Source organism: Oryza sativa, chromosome 3, assembly GCF_034140825.1.
Source record: "Oryza sativa Japonica Group chromosome 3, ASM3414082v1".
Lineage (NCBI taxonomy): Eukaryota > Viridiplantae > Streptophyta > Magnoliopsida > Poales > Poaceae > Oryza > Oryza sativa.
In genome coordinates, this window is record NC_089037.1 from 36,694,643 (window position 1) to 36,720,390 (window position 25,748).

General features: G+C 40.1%; 2 protein-coding genes and 1 pseudogene across 2 annotated transcripts; all 3 read right to left on the bottom strand.

Moving 5' to 3' along the window:
- Positions 1–6,013: 6,013 nt before the first annotated feature.
- Positions 6,014–11,318, bottom strand: LOC4334785 (disease resistance protein TAO1-like; annotated as a pseudogene).
- A 2,568-nt stretch (positions 11,319–13,886) lies between these two features.
- LOC112936108 (putative disease resistance protein RGA4) lies at positions 13,887–16,243 on the bottom strand. The gene has a single exon (XM_026024089.2). It carries the CDS (start codon positions 16,138–16,140, stop codon positions 13,918–13,920), a length of 2,223 nt encoding a protein of 740 aa, XP_025879874.1. The 5' UTR covers positions 16,141–16,243; the 3' UTR covers positions 13,887–13,917.
- A 3,861-nt stretch (positions 16,244–20,104) lies between these two features.
- Positions 20,105–25,661, bottom strand: LOC4334786 (conserved oligomeric Golgi complex subunit 2). The gene is made up of 12 exons (XM_015777432.3): positions 25,121–25,661; positions 24,309–24,515; positions 23,574–23,910; positions 23,285–23,446; positions 22,972–23,071; positions 22,676–22,885; positions 22,471–22,585; positions 21,721–21,927; positions 21,477–21,578; positions 21,061–21,183; positions 20,846–20,980; positions 20,105–20,484 (listed from the first exon to the last, which is right to left on the bottom strand). The coding sequence occupies exons 1-12, from the start codon at positions 25,571–25,573 to the stop codon at positions 20,371–20,373; spliced, it is 2,265 nt and encodes a 754-aa protein (XP_015632918.1). The 5' UTR covers positions 25,574–25,661; the 3' UTR covers positions 20,105–20,370.
- Positions 25,662–25,748: the final 87 nt, after the last annotated feature.

Here is a 25,748-nt window from a genome sequence, read left to right on the forward strand (position 1 = left end):
ACCTTATAGCCATCTCATTAATAGAAATGAGGTGGTACAAAGTTTTAGAAAGAGGAAAAGCCAAATATGGGAAAGAAAAAGAATAAGAGGAGCATAGAAAGAAGAAAGAGCCCCGGGGGGAGGATTTAAATAATGTTAAATATGTGATCCGAATTTTGGGCCCACAATATATTCGGATTATATAGTTTCCTAGTAGGACTTCATGTCTATCCTATTAGGTGTCCTTCTATTATCTCCTATATATACTCTTGTAAACCATATGGAAAGGGGTGACGTTCCCATTGTGATTCCCCTACGTTTGTAATCAACTCCTCTATAGTGATTATTGCCGGTTGACGCCCGTGGTTTTTTTTCGCAAGAGTTTTCCACGTAAAAGTTCGTTTCTCTGTTGTGCATCTATTTTCATATCAAGTGGTATCAGAGTATTGGAGATCGATCCACTGCAGTCCCGGCCACGGGCGATTTTTCCTAATCGAAGAAATCGATCTAATCGACGGAACGCGTCGTCGTGTTCATCGTTCGGTCGAATCAATCTGTTTGGCCCCCTACCTGTCGACTCCGAGTCGGCCTTGTCCCACGCCTGCGCGAGAAGAAAAGGCAGCACCGCAGCAGCAGCCACGTCAAACGGCGCACGCGACAGGAGGAAAAGGAGGAGCAGCAGCGTCCAATCCATCCATCCAGCAGCACACGTCCCGAGGAGAAAGAAAATTAGGGCAGCCAGCTCTTCTCCTGTTCACGTGATTTTTATTCACGTTGAATTGCTACGGCCACCTAAGCTTGTGTACCAGGAGATTCCCTGATCTACGCTTCGTGCACACGGAAAGTGCACCAGAGGTTCACGTTTTTGCTAGATTTAGCCTAATTCTTTCTAGCAAATTCAGGATTAATTCCCATGGCGAGTTTAAAGTATGATCTACCGCTCCTGGACCGAGACACAAGATTCTCACTTTGGCAAGTGAAGATGCGAGCCGTTCTTGCACAGCAAGACCTCGATGATGCGCTTTCTAGATTTAACAAGAGGACTCAGGATTGGTACAACGATGAGAAGAAAATGGATCGTAAGGCTATATCATATATTCATCTTCATCTATCTAACAATATTTTGCAGGAGGTGCTTAAGGAGGAGACAGCCGCTGGGCTGTGGTTGAAGCTGGAACAGATATGCATGACTAAGGATCTGACCAGTAAGATGCACCTGAAGCAAAAGTTATTTTTGCACAAATTGCAAGATGATGGGTCTGTGATGGACCATCTCTCCGCTTTCAAGGAAATTGTTGCTGACCTTGAGTCTATGGAAATAAAGTATGATGAAGAGGATTTAGGTCTTATTCTATTGTGTTCATTGCCTAGCTCATATGCAAACTTCAGGGATACTATACTTTATAGTCGTGATACTCTAACTTTGAAAGAAGTTTATGATGCTTTGCATGCCAAAGAAAAGATGAAGAAGATGGTACCCTCTGAAGGTTCAAATTCACAAGCAGAAGGCTTGGTTGTTCGGGGCAGGCAACAGGAGAAGAACACAAACAACAAATCAAGAGATAAAAGTTCAAGTAGCTACCGTGGGAGATCAAAGTCCAGATGCAGGTATAAGTCATGCAAATACTGCAAGAGAGATGGACATGATATCTCTGAGTGTTGGAAGCTACAGGATAAAGACAAGAGAACCGGAAAATATGTACCAAAAGGTAAGAAAGAAGAGGAAGGTAAAGCCGCAGTTGTTATTGATGAGAAGTCTGATGCACAATTGCTTGTTGCTTATGCTGGTTGTGCACAAACTAGTGACCAGTGGATTCTTGATACTGCATGCACCTATCACATGTGCCCGAATAGGAATTGGTTTGCCACCTATGAAGCTGTGCAAGGTGATACTGTTTTGATGGGTGATGATACACCATGCGAGGTTGCAGGTATTGGAATAGTTCAGATCAAGATGTTTGATGGCTGTATCAGAACATTGTCATATGTGCGGCATATTCCAAATTTGAAGAGAAGCCTCATCTCTTTATGTACTCTTGATCGCAAAGGGTACAAATATTCCGGTGGAGATGGAATTTTGAAGGTAACTAAAGGCTCTCTTGTTGTGATGAAAGCTGATATTAAATCTGCCAACCTGTACCATTTGCGAGGTACAACTATATTAGGTAATGTTGCTACAATTTCTGATTCATTATCTAATTCCGATGCTATTAATCTTTGGCATATGCGTCTTGGGCATATGAGTGAAATTGGTTTGGCAGAATTGAGCAAGCGAGGATTGCTAGATGGACAAAGCATCGGGATGCTCAAATTTTGTGAGCATTGTATCTTGAGAGAATCCATTACATGCCACTGACTTTGTCACACGTCTATGATTTACCACTGACTTTATCACGTTCTACGATATACCATCGACTTTTGCTTAACTTCTACGATTTACCATCGCCGTCCAGTTAGCCTCCGTTAGTACTGTACAAATTTGTCGAAATTACCAAAATACCCATGGGACAAAAACTTCCAAAATTTGGATAAAATAATCGAAATATCATATTATAAACATAAGATCGTAAACATCCAAATTTTGGCCAAAAACTTGAAATCTGATATTTCGATTATTTTATCCAAATTTTGGAAGTTTTTATCCTAGGGGTATTTTGGTCATTTCGACAAATTTGTACAGTACTAACGGAGGCTAACCGGACGGCGATGGTAAATCGTAGAAGTTAAGCAAAAGTCGATGGTATATTGTAGAACGTGACAAAGTCAGTGGTAAATTGTAGACTTGTGACAAAGTCAGTGGCGTATAATGGATTCTCTCTTGTATCTTTGGCAAGCATAAAAGGGTGAAGTTCAACACATCTACACATACTACTGAAGGTATTCTTGATTATGTGCATTCTGATTTATGGGGGCCTGCTCGTAAGACATCTTTTGGAGGTGCTCGTTACATGATGACTATCGTTGATAATTATTCACGAAAAGTTTGGCCTTATTTCTTGAAGCACAAATATCAAGCTTTTGATGTGTTTAAAGAGTGGAAAACTATGGTTGAAAGACAAACTGAAAGGAAGGTGAAAATCCATTCGTACTGACAATGGGATGGAGTTCTGTTCTAAGATATTTAAATCATATTGCAAGTCTGAAAGCATTGTGCGTCACTACACCGTTCCTCACACACCTCAACAAAACGGCGTAGCTGAGCGTATGAACAGGACAATTATATCAAAGGCCCATTGTATGTTGTTTAATGCAGGTTTGCCTAAACAGTTTTGGGCGGAAGCCGTTTCCACTGCTTGTTATCTTATCAATCGATCACCCAGTTATGCCATTGATAAGAAGACTCCAATTGAGGTATGGTCTAGTTCCCCAGCAAATTATTCAGACTTAAGAGTATTTGGTTGTACTACTTATGCTCATGTTGATAATGGTAAATTGGAGCCTAGAGCTATTAAGTGCATTTTTCTTGGTTATCCGTCTGGTGTGAAAGGCTATAAGTTATGGTGTCCTGAAACCAAAAAGGTTGTGATTAGTAGAAATGTTGTCTTCCATGAATCAGTTATGTTACATAACAAACCTTCTACTAATGTTCCTGTTGAGAGTCAGGAGAAAGCAAGTGTGCAGGTGGAGCACTTGATCAGTTCAGGGCATGCACCAGAAAAAGAAGATGTTGCTATTAACCAAGATGCACCTGTTATTGAAGATTCATATTCTTCTACTATTCAGCAGTCTCCAAAACGTTCTATTGCAAAAGATAAGCCCAAAAGAAATATTAAACCTCCTCGAAGATATATTGAAGAAGCGAACATAGTTGCTTATGCTTTGAGTGTGGCAGAAGAAATTGAAGGTAATGCAGAACCTTCTACATATTTTGAGGCTATTGTTTCTGATGATTGCAATAGATGGATAACTGCTATGCATGATGAAATGGAGTCACTTGAAAAGAATCATACTTGGAAATTGGTGAAGTTGCCAAAGGAGAAGAAACCTATCCGTTGCAAGTGGATCTTCAAAAGAAAGGAAGGTATATCTCCAAGTGATGAGGCAAGATACAAAGCAAGGTTAGTTGCTAAAGGTTATAGCCAGATTCCAGGTATTGATTTCAATGATGTCTTTTCCCCTGTTGTGAAGCACAGTTCAATTTGCACTTTACTCAGTATTGTTGCAATGCATGATTATGAACTAGAGCAAATGGATGTTAAGACTGCATTTTTATATGGGGAGTTAGAAGAGGACATTTATATGGAGCAACCTGAAGGTTTTGTTGTTCCTGGAAAAGAGAACCTAGTCTGTAGGTTGAAGAAATCTCTTTATGGGCTAAAGCAGTCACCTAGATAGTGGTATAAGAGATTTGACTCTTTCATGCTTTCTCAGAAGTTTAGAAGATCCAATTATGATAGCTGTGTTTATCTCAAAATTGTTGATGGTTCAGCTATATATTTGCTTCTTTATGTCGATGATATGTTGATTGCTGCAAAAGACAAATCAGAGATAGCAAAGTTGAAGGCACAATTGAGTAGTGAATTTGATATGAAGGATTTAGGTGCAGCGAAGAAAATTCTCGGTATGGAAATTACTAGAGAAAGACATTCTGGCAAGTTATATCTTAGTCAGAAAGGTTATATTGAAAAAGTTCTTCGTCGTTTCAATATGCATGATGCAAAACCAGTGAGTACTCCTTTAGCTGCACATTTCAGATTATCTTCAGATTTATATCCACAGTCAGATTATGATATTGAGTACATGTCTAGAGTTCCTTATTCAAGTGCAGTTGGTTCACTTATGTATGCCATGGTATGTTCTCGTCCTGACTTATCACATGCATTGAGTGTTGTCAGTAGATACATGGCTAATCCTGGCAAAGAGCATTGGAAAGCTGTTCAATGAATTTTCAGATACCTACGTGGTACATCTAGTGCTTGTTTGTAGTTTGGGAGATCTAGAGATGGACTTGTTGGTTATGTGGATTCAGATTTTGCTGGAGATTTGGATAGGAGAAGATCGCTCACAGGTTATGTTTTCACTATTGGAGGATGTGCTGTTAGTTGGAAGGCAAGTTTGCAAGCAACTGTTGCCTTATCTACTACTGAAGCAGAGTATATGGCTATTTCTGAAGCTTGTAAAAAAGCTATTTGGCTTAGAGGTTTGTACACTGAGCTTTGTGGAGTTACGTCTTGCATTAATATATTTTGTGATAGTCAAAGTGCAATATGCCTTACAAAGTATCAGATGTTCCATGAGAGAACAAAGCATATTGATGTGAGAAATCACTTTATTCGAGGTGTGATTGCTGAAGGTGATGTCAAGGTATGCAAGATAAGTACTCATGATAACCCAGCTGATATGATGACAAAGCCAGTTCCTACTACTAAGTTTGAGCTTTGCTCAAGTTTGGTTGGTGTTACAGTATAGTCTTAGAGACTATTTGGCGCGCGGTGATTTTACCTACATGAGGTATCTTTGGTGATTGATGTTTTTATGCTACAAGAGGAAATTCGTCTCAAGGTGGAGATTGTTAAATATGTGATCCGAATTTTGGGCCCACAATATATTCGGATTAGTTTCCTAGTAGGACTTCATGTCTATCCTATTATGTGTCCTTCTATTATCCCCTATATATACTCTTGTAAGCCATACGGGAAGGGGTGACGTTCCCATTGTGATTCCCCTACGTTTGTAATCAACTCCTCAATAGTGATCATTGCCGGTCGGCGCCCGTGGTTTTTTCCCGCAAGGGTTTTCCACGTAAAAATTCGTGTCTCCGTTGTGCATCTATTTTCATAACACACAATTATATTTACAGATTTAAGGTTCTAACTGCAGCAGCTGACAGATAATTACACACATGTTTCAACTTGAGTAGCGACAGTTTATTTTTCAGCAGCTTGTACCAGTCTTTCCATTTTTTCCACAATGGGAAATTCATTCCAATAAGTAGGAACATCAATTGATCAATTCCATTGATCAACAATGGGAGAGATAACGTTGCTGCAAAATGTTGTTGATCAATCACAAGTATCCTCTGCAGTCATGTCATGTAGGAAAAACATCATTGAAATGGAAGTGCTAGCTGTGATTCTCTTATGATGGAGCATGAACGAGATCAAAGACATCGCAGTTCACACGAAAATAAAAAGGATTTTAAAAAAGTGAAGCAGTTTAAGCTCCAGCATGTTATTCTTTAGCTTACAACCTGGGACTAGCTTTCTGCTTAAAGTCAAGGCCTTGGATCATCGGCTTCATCCTTCTTGTAGCAGCTCACACCAACCGGACGATCGACTTTACTGGAGTTTATCTTGAGAAAGGGTAGGTAGGTAATACATTCTACCATGAGACACAAATCACACAATTAATAACCCATCAGTTGCAGATTTGGTAACGATCCTGCAAGGAAGTCACACCACAGAGAGAGTCAGCATAAGGATAGTGGTTAGCATTTCATTCGAAATCAATCATGTATAATGATGTTACAAACCATGATGACTCATCTGGTCCTGAATCTGTTACTTTAAGCACAGCAGCCTAGCGACTGCAGATTGATGGGCCTTTGGTTCTAGCAAACAAAAGATAATAGTAATAAAAAATGTTATGTATTGGTTGGATAATATGTAGACCACAGCATTCCATAGTCAAGTTTGGCATAAGATGATTAGAAGGAACTACGTATACTCAAACTACATGCAATGGAGCTATGAGTTTCCAGAGAAATGTTAATACAATTCAAGTACCGCGACAGTTAGTTCTACAAATTTAAGCTGCTGTCCATATCAGACGCATTAATATATATTTTTTTATTTATTTTAGATAATATTATAATTTATTATTTATTCGTAGTAAAGCACGTGCATTCAGCTTGCATAATAGTAATGGCTACAGTAGATATAACTAAATTCTTTTGTACCCCCAAATGCAATTCAAAAATTTGAAGTGTTTAGGTCACACCACTGCACAAGTGAGTTATCGATGTGCATTGTACTCTGTACATATAATCGTATTAATGGTTGACTAGAGATTCTATACACCACACTGCAAACTTTTAGCAATAAATCGCGGTACATGCTTAAGCCGAGAGTTGCCTTTTAGGGCACCCACCAAATTAAATTGAGCTCCTGGCTATCTATTATATTATCAAAACAGCTATGAAAGGAGGCACCACGTTTGCTGTGGATGCTCGAAATTCCCATATTAATCGGAGAAAAAGAAAAGAAGAGTCAATCTAAAAATAACTGAAATTCGGAATTAAAAATATGCAATATTGATAGATGAGTCCATATAGGAACCCAATACGTGATTAATTAAAATTTGGAATAATAATAAAATAAATTCCAAAATTAGAAAAACAAAAAAAGAAGAGTTCGAGTACGTAGGTGACGGAGCGTGGGGCTCCTCACCGGGAGACCGCGCAGGCCCCCCTTTGCCGGTTCGGCCGGGGACTCAGGGTGAAATTCTAAGCTCTCTGTATGTGGAAGGTTCGCGACCGTCGAAAGAGCATAAGACACGGGCGATGTATACAGGTTCGGGCCGCTGAGAAGCGTAATACCCTACTCCTGTGTTTTGGGGGATCTGTGTATGAAGGAGCTACAAAGTATGAGCCAGCCCCTCCCTTGTTCTGGGTTCCGAATCTGGAAAAGTCCAGTCCTCCTCTAAGTGGGCAAGGTCCTCCTTTTATATCTTAAGGGGATACCACATGCACCATCTCCCTCTCTTCTGTGGGGACTTACTCTACCTTTTCATAAATGGACGGAGATTTGTATAGTTGCCGTCCGAATGACCTTCTGATAGGACGGCCCATACCTACCTCCACTTCCGCCGGAAGCAGGTGCGACGTGGGATTATGGCTGTCTGCTGACGACATGACCAGTGTCAGACTGGTCACAAATCGCTCATTCTTGTCCACCACGTGTCAGTTTAGCAATCTACATGTTGGCCCTTCTTCACACAACATCTTGCCTGTAATGGTTAGGATGAAGCCTGGCATATATCTAACCAGGACTAACGTGCCATCTCTGGGAGGTAACACGCTAGCTCCAGCTGGGGACAAGCGCCTAGAAGCCCTCGTCCTGACGGGATGGGGCGAGGCGTGCGTCAGATCGCCTGTCGCCACCTAACCCGCGATCTGACCGGTCTGTGACTGGTCACAAACCGGATAAACGAGTGCACTGCACTGCGTTACATGCGGCGTGACACGCTCAGCCAAACCACAATAAATGTGGTTAGGTGAGCCCCGCTGTGCTCACCTAACCCATACACGCGGAGCAAAAATCCACGAGGGGTCGGGGCGCCTCGGCCCTCGGGGCCGAGGCGGGTGCGGCCCGACCCCCTCGGGGGGACTAAGAGGAGGGCGAACACATCACCCTCGGGCCCGACGTCCCCCGAGGGTGCCAGGCCACGTGGGCGATTGTGTCTGCCTCAAACCTCTAGTCATGATACTCCTGATCCCATGTCACCGACAGTAGGAATACAATTTATAAATAACTAAAATTCAGAATTAAAAATAAAAATTATTGAAAGAAGAGTGCATACAAGAATCCAATACGAGATAAATTAAAAATTGGAATAAAAAAATAAAAAAATCGAAATTAGAAAAAAATAAGAGTTCAAGTAGGAATACAATTTAAAATTAACTTAAATTCGGAATTAAATATAAAAAATATTGAAATAAGAGTACATGTAAGAACCCAATAGTAGATTAATTAAAATTCAGAATAAAAAATAAAATAAAATCCGAAATTAGGCAAATTAAAAAGATTTGAAACAACTGAAATTGAAAATAAAAAATAAAAATATCAAAAGAACATAATAATAAATAAAATAAATTCTGAAATTAGAAAGAGAAAAAAAGATTTCAACTAGGAATACAATTTATAAATAACTAAAATTGGTGATAAAAAAATAAGACTATTGAAAGAAAAGACCATCTAAAACACATGACGAGATTAATTAAGTAACAGGCCTATGGAGGAGCAGAGTTGTGGCGGTTGATGAGACATCTAAAAACTATTAATAAAACAGTAAATAGAATCCTAATGACGATTAAAAGAAAGGATGATGGGCAGATCGTGAAGCAATCGGTCAAGGCGGTTGTCGGGGACTTCTAGAAAGTAAAAACATAAACCCCAATGATAATCATATTTGATTTTTAAAATCTCAATTATAATAAAAATGAGAGGCAGCGGGTGGGTCGTATAGGAGTACAATGGCAGAGTCGTCGATGGTTGTTGCGTCTTTTAGAAAGTAAAAAATGAATTCCAACGATAGTTATGTTCAATTTTTAGAATCCCAATGACAATAAAGATTATGCGGCGGACGGGTCGTAGAGGAGTATTTTGACAGCGTTTGACATGATTTCTAAAAATTATAAAAAACATGAAACCCAACAAGACAATAAACTCTAAAAACTATAAGGTACAATTTTTAAAGGTTCGGGCTTCTAAAAAGTAAAGAAAATAAACCCCAATAATAATCATGTTAGATTTTAAAATCTCAATGATAATAAAGAAGGGCGGCAGTGGGCGAGCCGTAGAGGAGTATAGTGACAAAGTCGCTGACGTTTTGGCGGAACTTCTAGAAAGTAAAAAAAAACCTAAATAATAATTATATTCGACTTTTAAAATAGCAATGACAATAAAGAGAAGATGCAATGGATGGTTGTAGAGGAGTATAATGGCAGCTCTGACGAGACTTCTAGAAATTATAAAAAAAGCCCAACAGGACAAATAAACTCTAAAAACTATAATTTTTTAATCCAATTTTTAAAGGTTTCAATGAGAATGAATAGAAACAATGGTAGATCGAAAAAGCTAATAAAAAATAATATGATAAAAGTAAGGGGTAGCAACTGATGTGACTTTTAAAAACTACAAAATTAGAAACCCGAGGATGATAATGTTTGGTCTTTCAAAATCTTAAGACGGTGAGATAACTTTTAATAAATTTTAAGTAAAATCATATTAAAAAAATATATGATTTTATACGGGTGCTAGTCGCGCAATTGCGCGGACCACCCAGCTAGTTCTTATTATTAAAAGAAATGAAGAAAGTGGAGATTACCTTCGTAGCAGGCATCTAGCTCTTTCTCCTCGATGTCATCCAGACGTTGCTGCAGGCTCGGTGGAAGCACCTTTATACCAGAACAATAACTAACTGTAAGAGATGTAAGAGATGAGTATGCTTGAGGCCCCTTCGGCAAGGATACCAGGCTCTCGCAATCAAAAAGGGTGAGTTGTTGCAGCGACGGGAGCTCTCCTAAGCAAGATTCCAGTGATTTCAAGCTCTGGCACGATTCTATATTTAATTCTTGAACGGCATCCAGCTTTCCTGAGAGGGACTGAAGTTCTTCGCAGCAAGAAATATCCAATTTCTTGATGGACGGAGGAAGATGGAGAACCTCCAAACGATCACAGTTCCATATTACTAGAGATTCTAGGCGTGGAAGGGTGCGATTGTTGGTCTCGCTGGTGGAGCCTGATATTAATGATGACTTATCCGGCTGTGCAAAGCTTTCTGCATTCACCAACATCGTCCTATCCTGCTGCTGATTGAATATGATGGACTCCAGGCCACGGCACCCCCTAATGTCTAATAGCTTGAGAGACGCAGGTAGGTTGGGGACTTCTACAAAAGAACCACAACAGCTTATCTGTAGGGACTCTAAACGTGGCAGGAGTTCACTTGGTGCTGGTGTAGATTGCCCACGAGCTTGTGTGTGTCCTGTCAGATTCTTGCATTGATAAATACTGTACCTAACTTCCTCAAGGAAACCAAGCCCTGGAACACCTTTTCTGGCCAGTAGAGAAGCGCATCGACTTTCCGAATATTCAGATCTATGAGCTGAACAAAACATGTCCAGAGAGCCAGCGCACTTGGGTGAGAGAATAAAAGGTTGCACCCATTTAAGTTCATAAGTTCAAGGGGAGATTTATGATTCCATTTCTCATCCTCAATCACCAATTCACTCGAATCTTGTTGCTTGGCCACCGATGTTGTTTCTGTGCCATCAGTTGACAAATGCAGATGGAGACTGGACAATGAAGTAGTATATCTGCTAGCTGCCTGTAGGGATATTTGTTGATTGCCTTCATGTATGTTTAAGACACTTAGTTTTGGTGCTTCAGGTAGAGTAGTCAGCTCTGGGCACTCGTTGATTGTTAATTTGTCAAGCTGAGGAAATGCTACCTCCTCCTTTAGAGTTCCATCGACTGCCTCCCATTTCTGAAAGATATCCAAATCATCTAATTCCATTTCCTTCAATGCTGGAAATGCAGAACGACACACGGTGCTAACTCCGCTAGACGATTCTGAAATCACATTTGACGCTTTTGGTAAGGCAGTTAGCCTAGGGCAACTTTCGATAAACAGCTTTTCAACCTCAGGAAATATCAGCTCTTCTCCTTTTACCTCATTTGTGTCCCACCATGGCTCCTTGAAATGTTAAACACAGCGGTGATCACTCTGATCCCCAAGAAAGACTCCCCTACACTGCTGAAAGACTATAGGCCTATAAGCCTCATACATAGCTTCGCCAAGTTAGCAGCAAAGGTCATGGCACAGAGGCTAGCCCCAAGAATGAATGAACTTGTGCCCTACACACAGAATGCATTCATAAGAGGTCGATCTATTCATGAAAACTTCATCTTTGTTAAAGGGCTCGTTCAGCAATACCACAGGCAACACAAGGAAATGATTCTACTCAAACTCGACATCTCCAAAGCCTTTGACACAGTGTCTTGGTGTTTTCTATTGGATATGCTGAAGTGGAGAGGTTTCGGTGCCAAGTGGAGATTATGGTTGGTATCTCTGTTCCTCACGGCTGAAACCAGCATCCTTATCAACGGGAATGAATCAAACCCTTTTAAGCCGGCTAGGGGATTGCGGCAGGGAGACCCTTTATCGCCACTGTTATTCGTTCTGGCAATGGATGCACTGCAAGCAGTTGTAGCTCAAGCGAAAGCAAGTGGACTGATATCTGAACCAGCACCAAGACGCCCAGTTCCAAGTATATCAATATATGCTGATGATGCAGTATTATTTTTCAAACCAAGTCAACAAGAAGCCAAGGTAGTCAAGGCAATTCTACAGATTTTTGGTGCAGCCAGTGGATTAATGACCAACTACAATAAAAGTGCAATCACTCCAATTCAATGCAGTCAGGAACAACTTCAGGTGGTGGCTAATGAGTTGCAATGCAATATTCAATTATTCCCTATCATCTACCTGGGATTACCACTGTCCACAAGAAAGCCAACAAAAGCTGAGGTGCAACCAATTCTCGACAAGCTTGCAAACAAAGTGGCAGGTTGGAAGCCCAAGTTGTTGTCCCCTGATGGCCGGCTCTGCTTGATTAAATCCGTTCTCATGGCCCTCCCAGTTCACTTCATGTCTGTATTGCAACTTCCAAAGTGGGCAATCAAGGACATCGAGCGGAAATGTCGGGGATTTCTTTGGAAGGGACAGCAGGAGGTGAGTGGTGGACATTGCCTTGTAGCCTGGAAAGATGTCTGTACACCAGTGGAAAATGGCGGCTTGGGCATTCGAAACCTGGAGCTCTTCGGCAAAGCGCTGCGCCTGAAATGGCCAGCCAATCGCTTACATCAGAAGGATAGGCCCTGGACCCTTGTTGACTTCAGACTGAGCGCAGATGACGAGAAAATCTTCCAATCTGCATCTGAATTCTGTGTGGGCAATGGTAGAGACACTAAATTTTGGTCGGACAATTGGCTAGGTGGAGGAAGCATTGCCTGGAGATGGCCCACCCTTGCGACTTTTATTGGTAGAACTAAGCTCACAGTAGAACAGGGACTCCTGGGACATCGATGGGTGAGAGATTTGCAAGGATCTCTCTCGGATATAGCAATGATGCAGTATTTTCAGCTTTGGGACGAAATCCAACAAATCAATCTCAGTCAGGAGGAGGACACAATTCGCTGGAAGCTCACTCCGGATGGTTCTTTCTCAGTGTCCTCAGCTTATGATCTCTTTTTCATGGCTCGTGAGATTTCTCCTTGCGGACAGCTAATTTGGCAGACAAAAGCTCCGTCGAAGGTCAGATTTTTTCTTTGGCTAGCAACAAAGGGCAAATGCTTGACGGCGGACAACTTGGCGAAGAGAGGATGGCCCCATGAAGATCACTGTGTACTCTGCCAACGCGAATAGGAGGATTGCCTACACTTGTTCGTCACCTGTGATTTCTCCAGGCGAGTATGGCAGCTGCTGCGAGCATGGGTCAATGTGGATTTCCCTCTGCCAGGACAAGCGGGAGAGGGGCTGATAGGCTGGTGGATGGTGGCACGATGCCATTTTCGAAGCAGCTACAGGAGCAACTTTGACAGCGTTTTCGCCTTGACCTGTTGGCTGATTTGGAAGGAGCGCAATGCCAGAATTTTTCAGCACAAGCAGCAGACCGTGGAGCAGTTACTGGAAGACATCAAAGAAGAAGTTTGGATGTGGAAGTCTGGAGGCTATTTTCAGATTATGTAATAGAGACATCATACTTTCTTTGTAGCCTTCGGGCTTTTGTGTATGGCTTTGATTGGGGGGGACCTGTCCCCAGCCTAATCTCGACATCCTATTGTCGATATAAAGCCCATTTGTAATTTGTTCCCCTTTTCCTTAATGAAATTTGGTCGACCGAACCTTTCGGCCGACCCGGCAAAAAAAAAAGACAAGGTTAGCTCCTTCAGTTTGCAAAATGCGAAGGGTGTGTGTGTGTCACTGTTGAACAAGCAATTTAAACTATCCAGTCCTTCAAGGCAAAGAACTTGTAGAGCTGGCAGCTGCCACAGTGGAGGAAGCTTCTCGAGATTTTTGCAACCATCTAACACAAGCTTTACCATGTCTCGTAGTTTATTCATCCAAGTTGGACATGTACTGCTCCCACAGCTATATATACTCAGAACCTTGAGCCCCTCGTGAGGCGTGAGACCTTCCAGCACCTCTTTATGATTATCTCTGTGCCTCCTTGTACTCCTGATCAGCCCATCCTAAGCTCAATTCGGTCAGTTTTTTCTTCTTTCCGAGATTTGCTGCTTTTGCATCAGCTTTTGTCACATTTTCCAGTTGTGTTAGCTCTAGTCGACCACCAAGGTCCGACTGCCGCAGCTCTCCCAAATCACTGCAGCCAGAGCAAGCACCAGCTACAAAGCATGTAAGCGTCTGTAGGCAAGTGAGGTGTCCGAGGTTCGGAGGCATGCTTTTTAACCTCTCACATCCGTGAGTGTACAGGTGACGGAGGGCAGTCATGTACTTCGTTCCCTTTGGAAGTCGATGAAGATTGCTACAGTGGGAAAGGTTCAGCGTTTGCAGATGATATAGGATGCTTATGTCTTCAGGAAGTGCTTTAATTTCACTGCATGAGAGATCAAGATACCTCAGGTGATGATGATATTTTGGTTTCAGGATTATACCTCCCCAGATCTCTAATGCTCGCAATGACCTGTATTTTGATAAATTCTGTAAATCTTCATTTTGCGAGGAATATATCAATGTTTGGATACCGGGATATCCTTTCTCTAGGGAAGAATTAAGAATAACTTCTGGTCTATCACCTGACAAAAATAAATGGCGAGCGGAATAAGGGAAGTCCTCACTTCCAATACTTTCTGAATCTATGGCAGCACATTCTTTTCCCATGGAAGATTGTGCAACATCATGCATAAGATCATGGATCTTAGCAGTAATCTTAGAGTCCTTTATATCATGGAACTCAAATGGGATCCCCTTCACATCCTGAAAAAATGACCTTGACACCAACTCACTGAAAATTCTTTTACCACTGATTTCAGGGCACTCTCCTTGTTGCTCTGGGATAAAACAATTGGCCATCCATAATTGGATCAACATTTCCACATCAATCACATGATCCTTGGGAAAAATAGCACAGAAAGCAAAGCACTGCCGCATATATGATGGCAAGCAATTGTAACTAAGCTTTAGTATTGGTAAAATTCCATTTTCCTCATCACAAATTGTGCTTCTCCTTAATATAGCCTCCCATTCTTTCTTGGTGGTCTTTGTACGCAGTGTAGAGCCCAATGCTGTTGCAGCTAAAGGGGAACCAGAACATTTCTTGGCAATATCACCAACCATTTCGAGTAGCTCAGATTGCCTTTTCTCTTCTTCTGAATTGAAAGCACTTCTCTCGATAATTTCCTTTATAAAGTTTTCATTCAAGTCCTTGAGATGATGAACTTCTTTAGGTGGAGCCATTATTTCAGCAACTGTTTTATCACGGGTTGTTGTCAAAACTGAGCTACCGCTGCCACCATGCTGAACGTAGGACTTGAGCGCTTCCCACTTACTAGCCTCACGGTTCCAGACGTCATCCAATACGAGGAGGAACCTCTGCCCATTCACAACTTCTTTAAATTCAGCCCTTTCATTACAGTTCTTCTGTTTGCGAGCTGCTTCAACTATGCTTTTGGCCAGCGAATCCACATCGAAGTTGTCAGAGACACACACCCACAGGAGCAACTGAAAATGCTTCTGAATTTGAGGGTCATTGTAAATGAGCTGCGCTAAGGTGGTCTTGCCCATCCCCCCCATTCCTACAATGGGAATAACAGTGAGATCCCCATTGCTGGCTTGAGAAAGCAATGACTTGACAATCTTCTGTCTGTCTTCCTCTCTTGATCTGTTGGCAATGTCCATAGAATGTTCAGAAATTTTAGAATCCGTCTTCCTCCATTTCATGGACGACATTGGTGGCTCTGGTCGGAATTTAAACCTAAAGGCATTCATCTCTGTAATTAGGACCTCAATTGCATTCAGGATCATCCTGAGCTTGTTGCCCATCCTGTAACGGAACACAATACGGTTGTGAGTAGGAAAGAGCTTTATTACATCCATGCCGAGCATCTTATACTGCCAATTGGCCTTGGCTTTGCGGCGGAGGGCCTCGTACTTGAATTCGTCGAAGACATCATTGGCCTGGTAGGCCACCTTCCGGAGCTCCTCCAGCCATGCTTTCGCCCCTTCTCTGTGTTTTGCCGCCTGCTCCTCGGCGTCGGCGATGACGTCGAGGATGGCCGGCAGCTTGCGTTTGAGGATCTTGTGCTGCTCCTCCATACCCTCCATGACCTTGTACTGCTCCATGAGATAGCTGGAGGCCTTCTCCTTCACCATGGACACCAGTGGCCCGACCACCATGGTGGCCATTAGCTCCGCCATCGGAAGGAACGAGCTAAGGAAGAACACAGGGGGAAGCAAAGTTGCTGGGTGGGGGTGGAGAAGGCAAGGAGTATGAGCAAATGCTTTTGTGCAAAATGGAGACTGAATGTAAGTACTATTTGACTTTCTGGATCTAAGTGGATGGGTTTGATTGGTTGCATCGATTGCTACAATATACTCCTCACTTTATTATTAATTTAGCATATATGTTTTCTCATTATATTATTCAAATATATTAAAATGACAACATAATTTTAAATTTTGCAATAACTTTACAAAACTACTAATGTGTAATATTTATATTATATTTTATATACGTGTTAGTTATTAATTATTTTTAATATCAAATTTTAGTTATTTGTAAATTATATATATTCCTATATGGACTCTAGACTCGTCTTTTAATATTTCTTTTTTTAATTCATTTTTATTTATGAATTTTTATTATTTCTAATTGTATTTCTATGTGGACTCTAAACTCATCTTTCAATATTCTTTAATTTTTAATTTCGAATTTCAGTTGCTTCTAAATTATATTCCAATATTTGTATTCCTATATTGACCTTAAATTCTTCTTCCAATGTTTTTCTTAATTTTGAATTTTAGTTATTTGTAAATTGTATTTTTATACAGACTCTAAACTCTACTTTTAATTTTATTATGTTTATTCCAAATTTTAGTTAGTTTTAAATTCCTATATGGACTCTATACTCTACTTCTAATATTCCTTATTTTTTTAATTCCGAATTTCTATTTTTTTTTCTAAATTGTATTTCTATATATACTCTATACTTTACTTCTAATATTCCTTATTTTTAATTCCGAATTTATATTATTTCCTAATTGTATTTCTATATGTACTCTATACTCTACTTCTAATATTCCTTATTTTTAATTCCGAATTTCAGTTATTTCCTAATTGTATTTCTATATGAACTCTATACTCTACTTCTAATATTTCTTTTTTTTTTAATTCTGAATTTCAGTTATTTCCTAATTGTATTTCTATATGGACTCTAGTCTCCTCTTCTAATATTCCTTTTTTTCATTCCGAATTTCAGTTATTTCCTAATTGTATTTCTATATAGACAGACTCTAGTCTCCTCTTCTAATATTCCTTTTTTTAATTCTGAATTTCAACTATTTCTAAATTGTATTTCTATATGGACTCTAGTCTCCTCTTCTAATATTCCTTATTTTTTAATTCCGAATTTCAGCTATTTTTAAATTGTATTTCTATATGGACTCTGTCTTTTCTTTTTCTCCGATTAATGTGAGAATTTCTAGGCCATGAGAGCGAACTTGGAGGTTCCTTTTTCTATTCCTTTAATTATATATTTAATTCCAAATTTCTTTGTAAATTGTATTTCTATATGGACTCTAGTCTCCTCTTCTAATATTTCTTATTTTTAATTCCGAATTTCAGCTATTTTTAAATTGTATTTCTATATGGACTCTGTATTTTCTTTTTCTCCGATTAATGTGAGAATTTCTAGGCCATGAGAGCGAACGTGGAGGCTCCTTTTTCTATTCCTTAAATTATATATTTAATTCTGAATTTCTATTTTTTCCTAATTGTATTTCTATATGGACTATATAGTCTACTTCTAATATTCCTTATTTTTAATTCCGAATTTCAGTTATTTCCTAATTGTATTTCTATATGGAGTCTATACTCTACTTCTAATATTTCTTATTTTTAATTCCGAATTTCAGTTATTTTCTAATTGTATTTCTATATGGACTCTAGTCTCCTCTTCTAATATTCCTTATTTTTTAATTCCGAATTTCAGCTATTTGTAAATTGTATTTCTATATGGACTCTAGTCCCCTCTTCTAATATTCCTTATTTTTAATTCCGAATTTCAGCTATTTGTAAATTGTATTTCTATATGGACTCTGTTTTTTCTTTTTCTCCGATTAATGTGAGAATTTCTAGGCCATGAGAGCGAACGTGGAGGCTCCTTTTTCTATTCCTTTAATTATATAATAGATTTGTAGATCTTGTTCTGTAAAGTTCTTAAGATGGTGTTTGGATCCATGGACTTAACTTTTAGTCCCTGTATTTAGACACTAATTTAAAGTATTAAATATAGACTATTTATAAAACTAATTATATAGACGAAAGCTAATTCACGAGACAATTTTTTTAAGCCTAATTAATCTATAATTAGAGAATGTTTACTATAGCATCACATAGGCTAATCATGGATTAATTAGGCTCAATAGATTCGTCTCGCGAATTAGTCCAAGATTATAGATAGGTTTTATCAATAGTCTACGTTTAATATTTATAATTAATGTCCAAACATTCGATGTGATAGGGATTTAAAAGTTTTAGTCCCATCTAAACAGGGTCTAAATCGATACTAGAAGTCAACTAGTCCTACAGTCCTACTCAGCAATCGGGAGTAATTGTTTATGTGAGACGAGCGCAGCGCAGGTAGTATCGGGGACATTTTGGGGTGCCCTATTAATATACTACTCCCTCCATCTACTTTTGATAGTCATATTTTATCTTAGCACACAGACTAAAGATAAGTGATTCTACTTATCATCCATTTAAATATGCCACTAGTCATTCCTCGTAAACAAACGATTCATTAATATTTACATTTCTCAATGCTCATATAGCCAATCTTGTGTGGAAGAATGAAGAGTCACGCATTTAATTAAGAAAGCCATTAAGATGATAAATTGTTGGATTGAAATATGCCTATCAAAAAATAAATTTTTTAGATTTGAAAATATAAATATCAAAAATAGATGGAGGGAGTATCTATTATTATTATTTTATTAAAACAATAGAAAAATAAGTCTACACGTTTGGTTCTCACAGTCTTGAAATTATCATATTAATCGGAGAAAAATAAAACAATAGAGTACATATAAAAATCTAATTTAAAAATAACTGAAATTCGTAATTAAAAAATAAGTAATAATGGGAGAGGAGATTAAAGTTCACACCGGTTACAATTTAGAACTATTTGAATTTTGAATTAGAAAATAATAAAATTAAAAGTAGAGTTTAAAGCTTATAAAAAATATAATTTAGAAATAACTAAAATACGAAATTAAAAATTCGACGAACGCTAGCCACGCGAGGCACCATGCTAGTTACTCCCTTTATCTGCTTTTGATAGTCATATTTTTATCTTGACACACAGATCAAGGATAAATAATTCTACTTATCATCCATTTAAACATGCTACTAGTCATTCCTCGTAAACAAGCGATTTATTAATATTTACATTTCTCAATGCCCATCTTGTGTGGAAGAATAGAGAGTCATGCATTAAATCCGAGAAAGTCATTAAGATGATAGGTTGTTGGATTGAAATATACCTATCAAAAATAAATTTGTCAGATTTGGAAATATTACTATAAAAATATATGGAGGGAGTAATATATTATTATGTCAAATTGCAGGATCTGAATTAGCCGGATTCCAATACCGAGATGACGACTAGCCATGCACCAGCATTATCGACAAGACTGCCGGCGGCGGGGATGAAGAGGTTTGAAGCGTACCGGACCTGGAGGGAGCCGTGCCGCCCTTGCCGCATTTGCGATTTGCTGCCCGAACCGCGCCTTCCCTCCGCCGCCGGACCGCCGGAAATGCGCTGAGCCGCCCAAACCGCATCCCTCGCTAACCCATACTCTCCCTCGGGGCTGAGCTTCTCGATGTACTCTCGTAATCTCAAATAAAAATTTCTGTCAGTCCTCTGTCAAGTAGTGTCCTGCTCTGCTGTCATGAACTCTAGAATCTGAATTAGAAATTTGTCTTCTGTTGATCCAGATCGGTTGATGGAATTATCTATGTGCATCTTATCGAATTCACTTGAGAAGAAGCGAGCCTATATGAACACGCAGCCACTCAAAAAGACGGTGGTAACTGCAAGGGCCTAATAAGAAAAATAAAGGAATAGATGTTCTCTTCAGATATGCGTGAACAAGAAAAAGGTTAGATACCAAGACACTAAAACAATCTTTCAACAGAATCGGTGTGTTTCCAACAACATGAGGTTTGATACACTTCTCAAATTTTGGATGTACCCTTGACCCTTGTATAATCCGGAGGAGACCGTCCAAAATGAAACAATCAAAATCCAGAGCTCTATGTATAAAAATCATTCCAACATCCATCCTAAACGAACAACACGAGACGTATCTACGGATATTGAGGGACCTAAGGCAATTTTCTTCTATGTACTCAAATTGATCTTTACATCAAAACTGGATGTTATCCTGTTTGTCTCTAGGAGCAACACACTGCCATAAAGCTCTGAATGTTTCGATTTCCCTTGCATCTATTCCTATTGCACGAAGATTCCGTGCATATTCCTGCATAATAAGAAAAACCAAAAAAAAAAAAAGAAATGTCAGATGTGGTGCAGTGCATCCATCATAAACAGGTATCATGTTTGATCATATAACTAATACCCATTGGTCCTTGCAAAAAAAAAATGTATTGGATGGCCAACATAGAAACATTCAGATTACATGCTAAAGTTGTTTTCCACAGAAAATGGTAAGGTTGAATAAGCCAACCATAAGCACTAGTTGGGTCTTTGATGAAACCAAAAGGCAATGACCCTCTTAAAAAAAATCATTTGATGCAAAATTTACACCCTAAAATAAATCTTATATCCGTTATATATAATATGTCCCTTATCAGCATAAAATTAAAGGACAGATATCAAACCTGAATGTCAAGAAATAGCTGCATGCAGATCTTGTCAGTATCAGAAATGATGTTATCCGAGGTATCGGTATTAGCTCCTACTCGTCTTTGTGCACCTTGACGTAGTCTTTGCAATGATGATTCAGTTTTCCTTGCCTTTATATTCAATAAAAATGGTTTAATTCACCAATAAGCAGATATGAGCTCTCATAAGCAGTTAAGCATTCCTTACTTACCACAGTGACTACTTCAGACACCATGTCATAATAAATTGAAGTGATCTTATCTGTCGATCCACGGCGCAGCTTTGCTTTATCATCTTCTGATAAATAGTGAATACGGTCACCTTCAAGAAAAACCTACAAGAACAGAGGAACATCACATATGAAATATGGAGGCAAAAAGAGCATAAACACATGTTTCTAAATATCGGGGCCTGCAAAATGGCAAAACATAAGTTATTCTTGAGGGTGATAACGATCAGACTAATGGGTACTAGATACTGACCATGGCACTTAAAAATCGCCAAGAACACATACTGAATGCAGCCATTAGGACATAGACGCTACCAGTTAAGTAGTTAACTTTTGATGCTTCACTTTTGAGAAACATAAATCATAAAGCAGAGAAGTAAAACAGGATGTCCATTCACCTTAAGTGGATGCAAAATCCCAGATACATATGGAGAATGCCTTACTGGAAGCTTATTGGTCATTCTATATGTTGCTGTTATTCCCTTTAGGTGCTTCAAGTCCTACAATCAACCAGAAATATAGTTGGTAAGAACAGAAGGACCATGACTCAAAATTGTCTTATTGTACCATACGAGTGATGAACCACAGATACAGTAAGAAATGATGACATTGCTTCTCTTCTGCTGACTTAGGTGTACTCACCTCATTAGACCTTTTAACTATCACCATAATCATGACATTCATTATAGCAGGCAACAACTCCTTTAAAGGCTCAACAGCTTGCAGTATACTGTGTTTCACGAGAGCAAGTACTTCGGTTGGGCATGATGCTAGCAATTGGTTTACATGTTCCACAAATTGGCCTGATTCCAAAAGCTCGCTTATTACAGCATTTACATCATGCATTACCTGTGCATCAAATACAGAATTTAAATGCAATTCACAAAATATGCCTGATGGCCATAATCTTCTATGTTTCAAATTTTATAAGAAATATGAGAATCAGGGCCCAAAATAATGGGTAAGATTACGTAATAATCAATATTGACTAGCTTCCAATCTAGAGCACATCATGAAGAACAAGCCGAACAACTATTTCCAGTTTACACATGAAAAAAAAGGGACAAGTCATACCTGATATGCTACACCGCTACCAACTGTAGACTTTCTAACTAACCAGTAACCACAGTATATGTGTTCCTGGAATGTTTGTTGGGCTAGAAGTGCAAGGTGTCATCTTTGGGATGCCCTCCTAAGCACTTATAGTCTTAAACCTTAGTGTGAGTCTCAAATTATTGCTAATCTATGCAACCATCTCAATGTCACTGGCTAAGATGACAATACTATTTCAGTCTTAAGCCAAAAAGTTCATGATGAAGGATGAAAAGCAGTAGGTTCAGATGACTGAAATAACACACTTGGAATTCAAGGAGTATTGTAGACATGACATACATAAATGAAATCCTCCACAGGTACAGATAGTGCCCATTCAGCATCCGCAGGAGAACTTGAGCCCCCATCAGAAGCTTTCCGTGCAGCCAAACCAGAAGAAAGCCATGTTGTATACCTTATTGTAAAATGTAGAATACAAAAAGGGTCAATCACCATAGGTTAAATCATAAAAGATAAGGCAAAGAATCCTCTGCAGTAGCTATACCTTGAAATAAGCTGCAAAGACAAGCGGAGGAACTTATCAGAGTGGGAGAAAACAAGAACATCGTCACTCCAGCAGGCCTGCAAACTTTCTAAGAGCTTAACGCTTTGTTTCAACAACAGTGTCTGCGGCTTCGCTTGATTGTCATGCATTCCAGCAGGAGTAATTGTGGCTGTAAGCACAGAATCAAGACCACCAGCAATGTCCTGAAATCTTATGATTGAACCAGTTGAAGTCAAGTTAGAAATGAAGTTCTGAAGAGCATTTGACAGCAGCATAGCCTAAATATTTATGCTTACTTCAATGTGAAGTAGACAGCAACATGCCACTGTCGCATGAAATCGGCATAAGCAGGCTCGGAGCGGAACTTTGTTACAGCAGGCTTAGATGAACAGTAACCTACAGGACCAAATATTCAATCAATAGCAACTCCCAATAGTCATATATGTATATCTTTAACCCAGTCTAACCACATTCCTTGTTAGTCCTATATAATGGCTGTCCCAAATGTATAAACCAGCATAACTTGCGAGCAAGCATAGTATTTATTGTAGTAGGCTTAGCTGGTTAAATACAAAACAATAATCACAATGCAACATAATTTAGCAATACCTTCCAGAAAATCAAGGAATCTTAAGCTTGCTTTGTAGTTTTTGAGGAACTGTTTAGGTTTTCCAGGAGAGGTCGCCCCGGGCTTTCCCTTCTGGATTGCCAAATGGACTTCTTTGAGTATTGAATTGGCCAGAAAATCAAAAACATGAAGCCCAGAGTTTGCTGCAAATCAATCGATAGAAAATTAGATGATGTGTCAATCTAAGTCCTTATGCAGCATTTAGTATTCAACTTAAAAAATACTAAGCAATGATGCAGCTTTTTAATGAAATTCGTCTATCATAATTACCCAACGAGGATATCTCCAAAATAAATTTGCAATCTTTTTCTACGCATTGCATTATCTGCTCATAATCATCTTCTAGGTCATCAGAAGATACCCCAGCAACCACTTTTGCATAGTTTTGAGGAACAATCTTCTGGATCAACGGCGACACCACTGTTGTACGGAATATCTCTTCAGCTGAAGATGTGTTGTCAATAGCAGCATAAGCACGCAAACAGTTGTATATTACTTTGTCATCACGATGTTCTAGACCATCCACAAAGCAACGCTCCAAGCTACCATCAAGTAGTTTTGTAGCACCTTGGGCCCTCTTCTCCATGTTTTCAATAAAAGGGAGGTTCTGTACTGCCATAATGTAACAGGATAAGAATCATAAATATAAGTGGCACTGAGATGCAAAAGGTAGCATCAGGTAGCAATAAAACAAAAGCTACCAATATGAAACCATGTTGACACTTCAGCAGTTTGCGACAACCAAATCTATGACATGTGGGTAGACATTTTTCTTATAGTTATTAATCAAGATGTTATATCACATCGTTGTATTGCTGTGTATACTACACTTTCAATGGTCAATTGTGACACAGAAATAAACCTTTCCGGAGAAACAACTAATGTCATTTTTGTGTTACAATTTTTCCCTAATGGTTTTTCTCAGCAACGGAACAGAAAAAGAGAAGGTATGTGAGTGAGAGGTGCAAATGGACCAGTATTTATTGGTGAGTTAGTGTCACAAACCTGTGCATGACTGATGTAGAATTTGAGCCGGTTCATCTCACTGGCGATTCTTTCTAAGAGAATGCTTTGTGTCTCCCTAACATCTGTCCCATCATCCATGTTTGGTGGTGTGGCAACGTTGCCTGAGTAGCCCTTATCACCAGAAACAGCCTCAACATTTGATGAATCAGATGGGGCGGATGGTAGTTCCTTGATCAGTTTCTCAACCTGGAGGAACAACAGGAAAATGTGGATTTCAGGTGCCTTGACAGTAACACCTTTAGGTGATGGTTTATACAATTGAATGATGTTGCAAATTGTGAACCAATGGAAACCTTGACAAAATAATCTGAGAAGACCATCAGTCATAAGATAGGGCAATTTTTCTAACATGGTAGAAAATAGCACTATGACAGGTTTAATCACGCCAATTTCTTCATGTACATGCATCATTGCATCTACATTCATGGATAAAATAATACTCAGAGTTAGCATATGGATCATCCGCATACAGGGACAAAAAAATGTTCACAGCAATAATATGATGTACTATTGCTGCATTAAAATGGAAGTGCTAAACCTCTCCAATTTCCTAGTTTGAACTAGAGTCAAACACTATAAGCTTTCATATGATTCATGAAAATGAACAGGCGAACATCGATGGGAAGGGGACTGGAAGGGCACAGTTTCAGAAGGTTGATGGTTGACCTCCAGACAGATGTCACAGATCCCATATAAAGTCGGATCTACCAATGCAGTGCTGATGGGGAAATTTAGCTAATAGGAATAAGCTACATTCGCGTTTAACCAGGAGCGGCGGAGTAGGATCGAACCTTAGAGACGACGTGGGAGGTGTCGAGCAGCAGCTCGAGAAGCTCCCGTGCAGCCGTGGCAGCCGCGCGCTGCTCGAGTCCGGAGCGGAGTGCGGCGAGCCCGGCGGCTGCTGCGGCGCGGAAGGAGGCGACCTTGTCCCTGAGCTCGGCGAGCGGGGGCCGCATGCGCGCGGCGGCGGCATCGACGCCCTTGAGGCGGGCGCTGAGGCCGACGAAGTCGGCGTAGTCGCGGTTGATGAGGCCGACGAGCTCGGCGCGGAGGGAGGCGAGGTGGGAGCGGAGCTCGGCGGCGAGGCTGTCGAGGGGCACGTAGGAGCGGAGGTCGGCGACGTAGGCGTCCGGGTCGAAGTCGGGGCGGAGGAAGGAGTCGGGCTTGAACCACGGCGGGTGCGCCTCGATGGGCTCGCCGAAGAGGTCCGTCGGCGGCGGCGCCGCCACGGCGAGATCCGCCATGGCTCTGGCTGGATCTGCGGCGCGGGTGGGTGTGGAGATCTGGCGCTTCCTCCTCTACTGGGGATGGGTGGAGAGTGAAGAAACCGACGCCGAGGTGGGCTCGCGCGCGCCGCTTTCTATTCGGGCTTTGGCCTGCTAGTTTTATGGGCCGACCCGGTTCTCTTCGTGGGCTTGA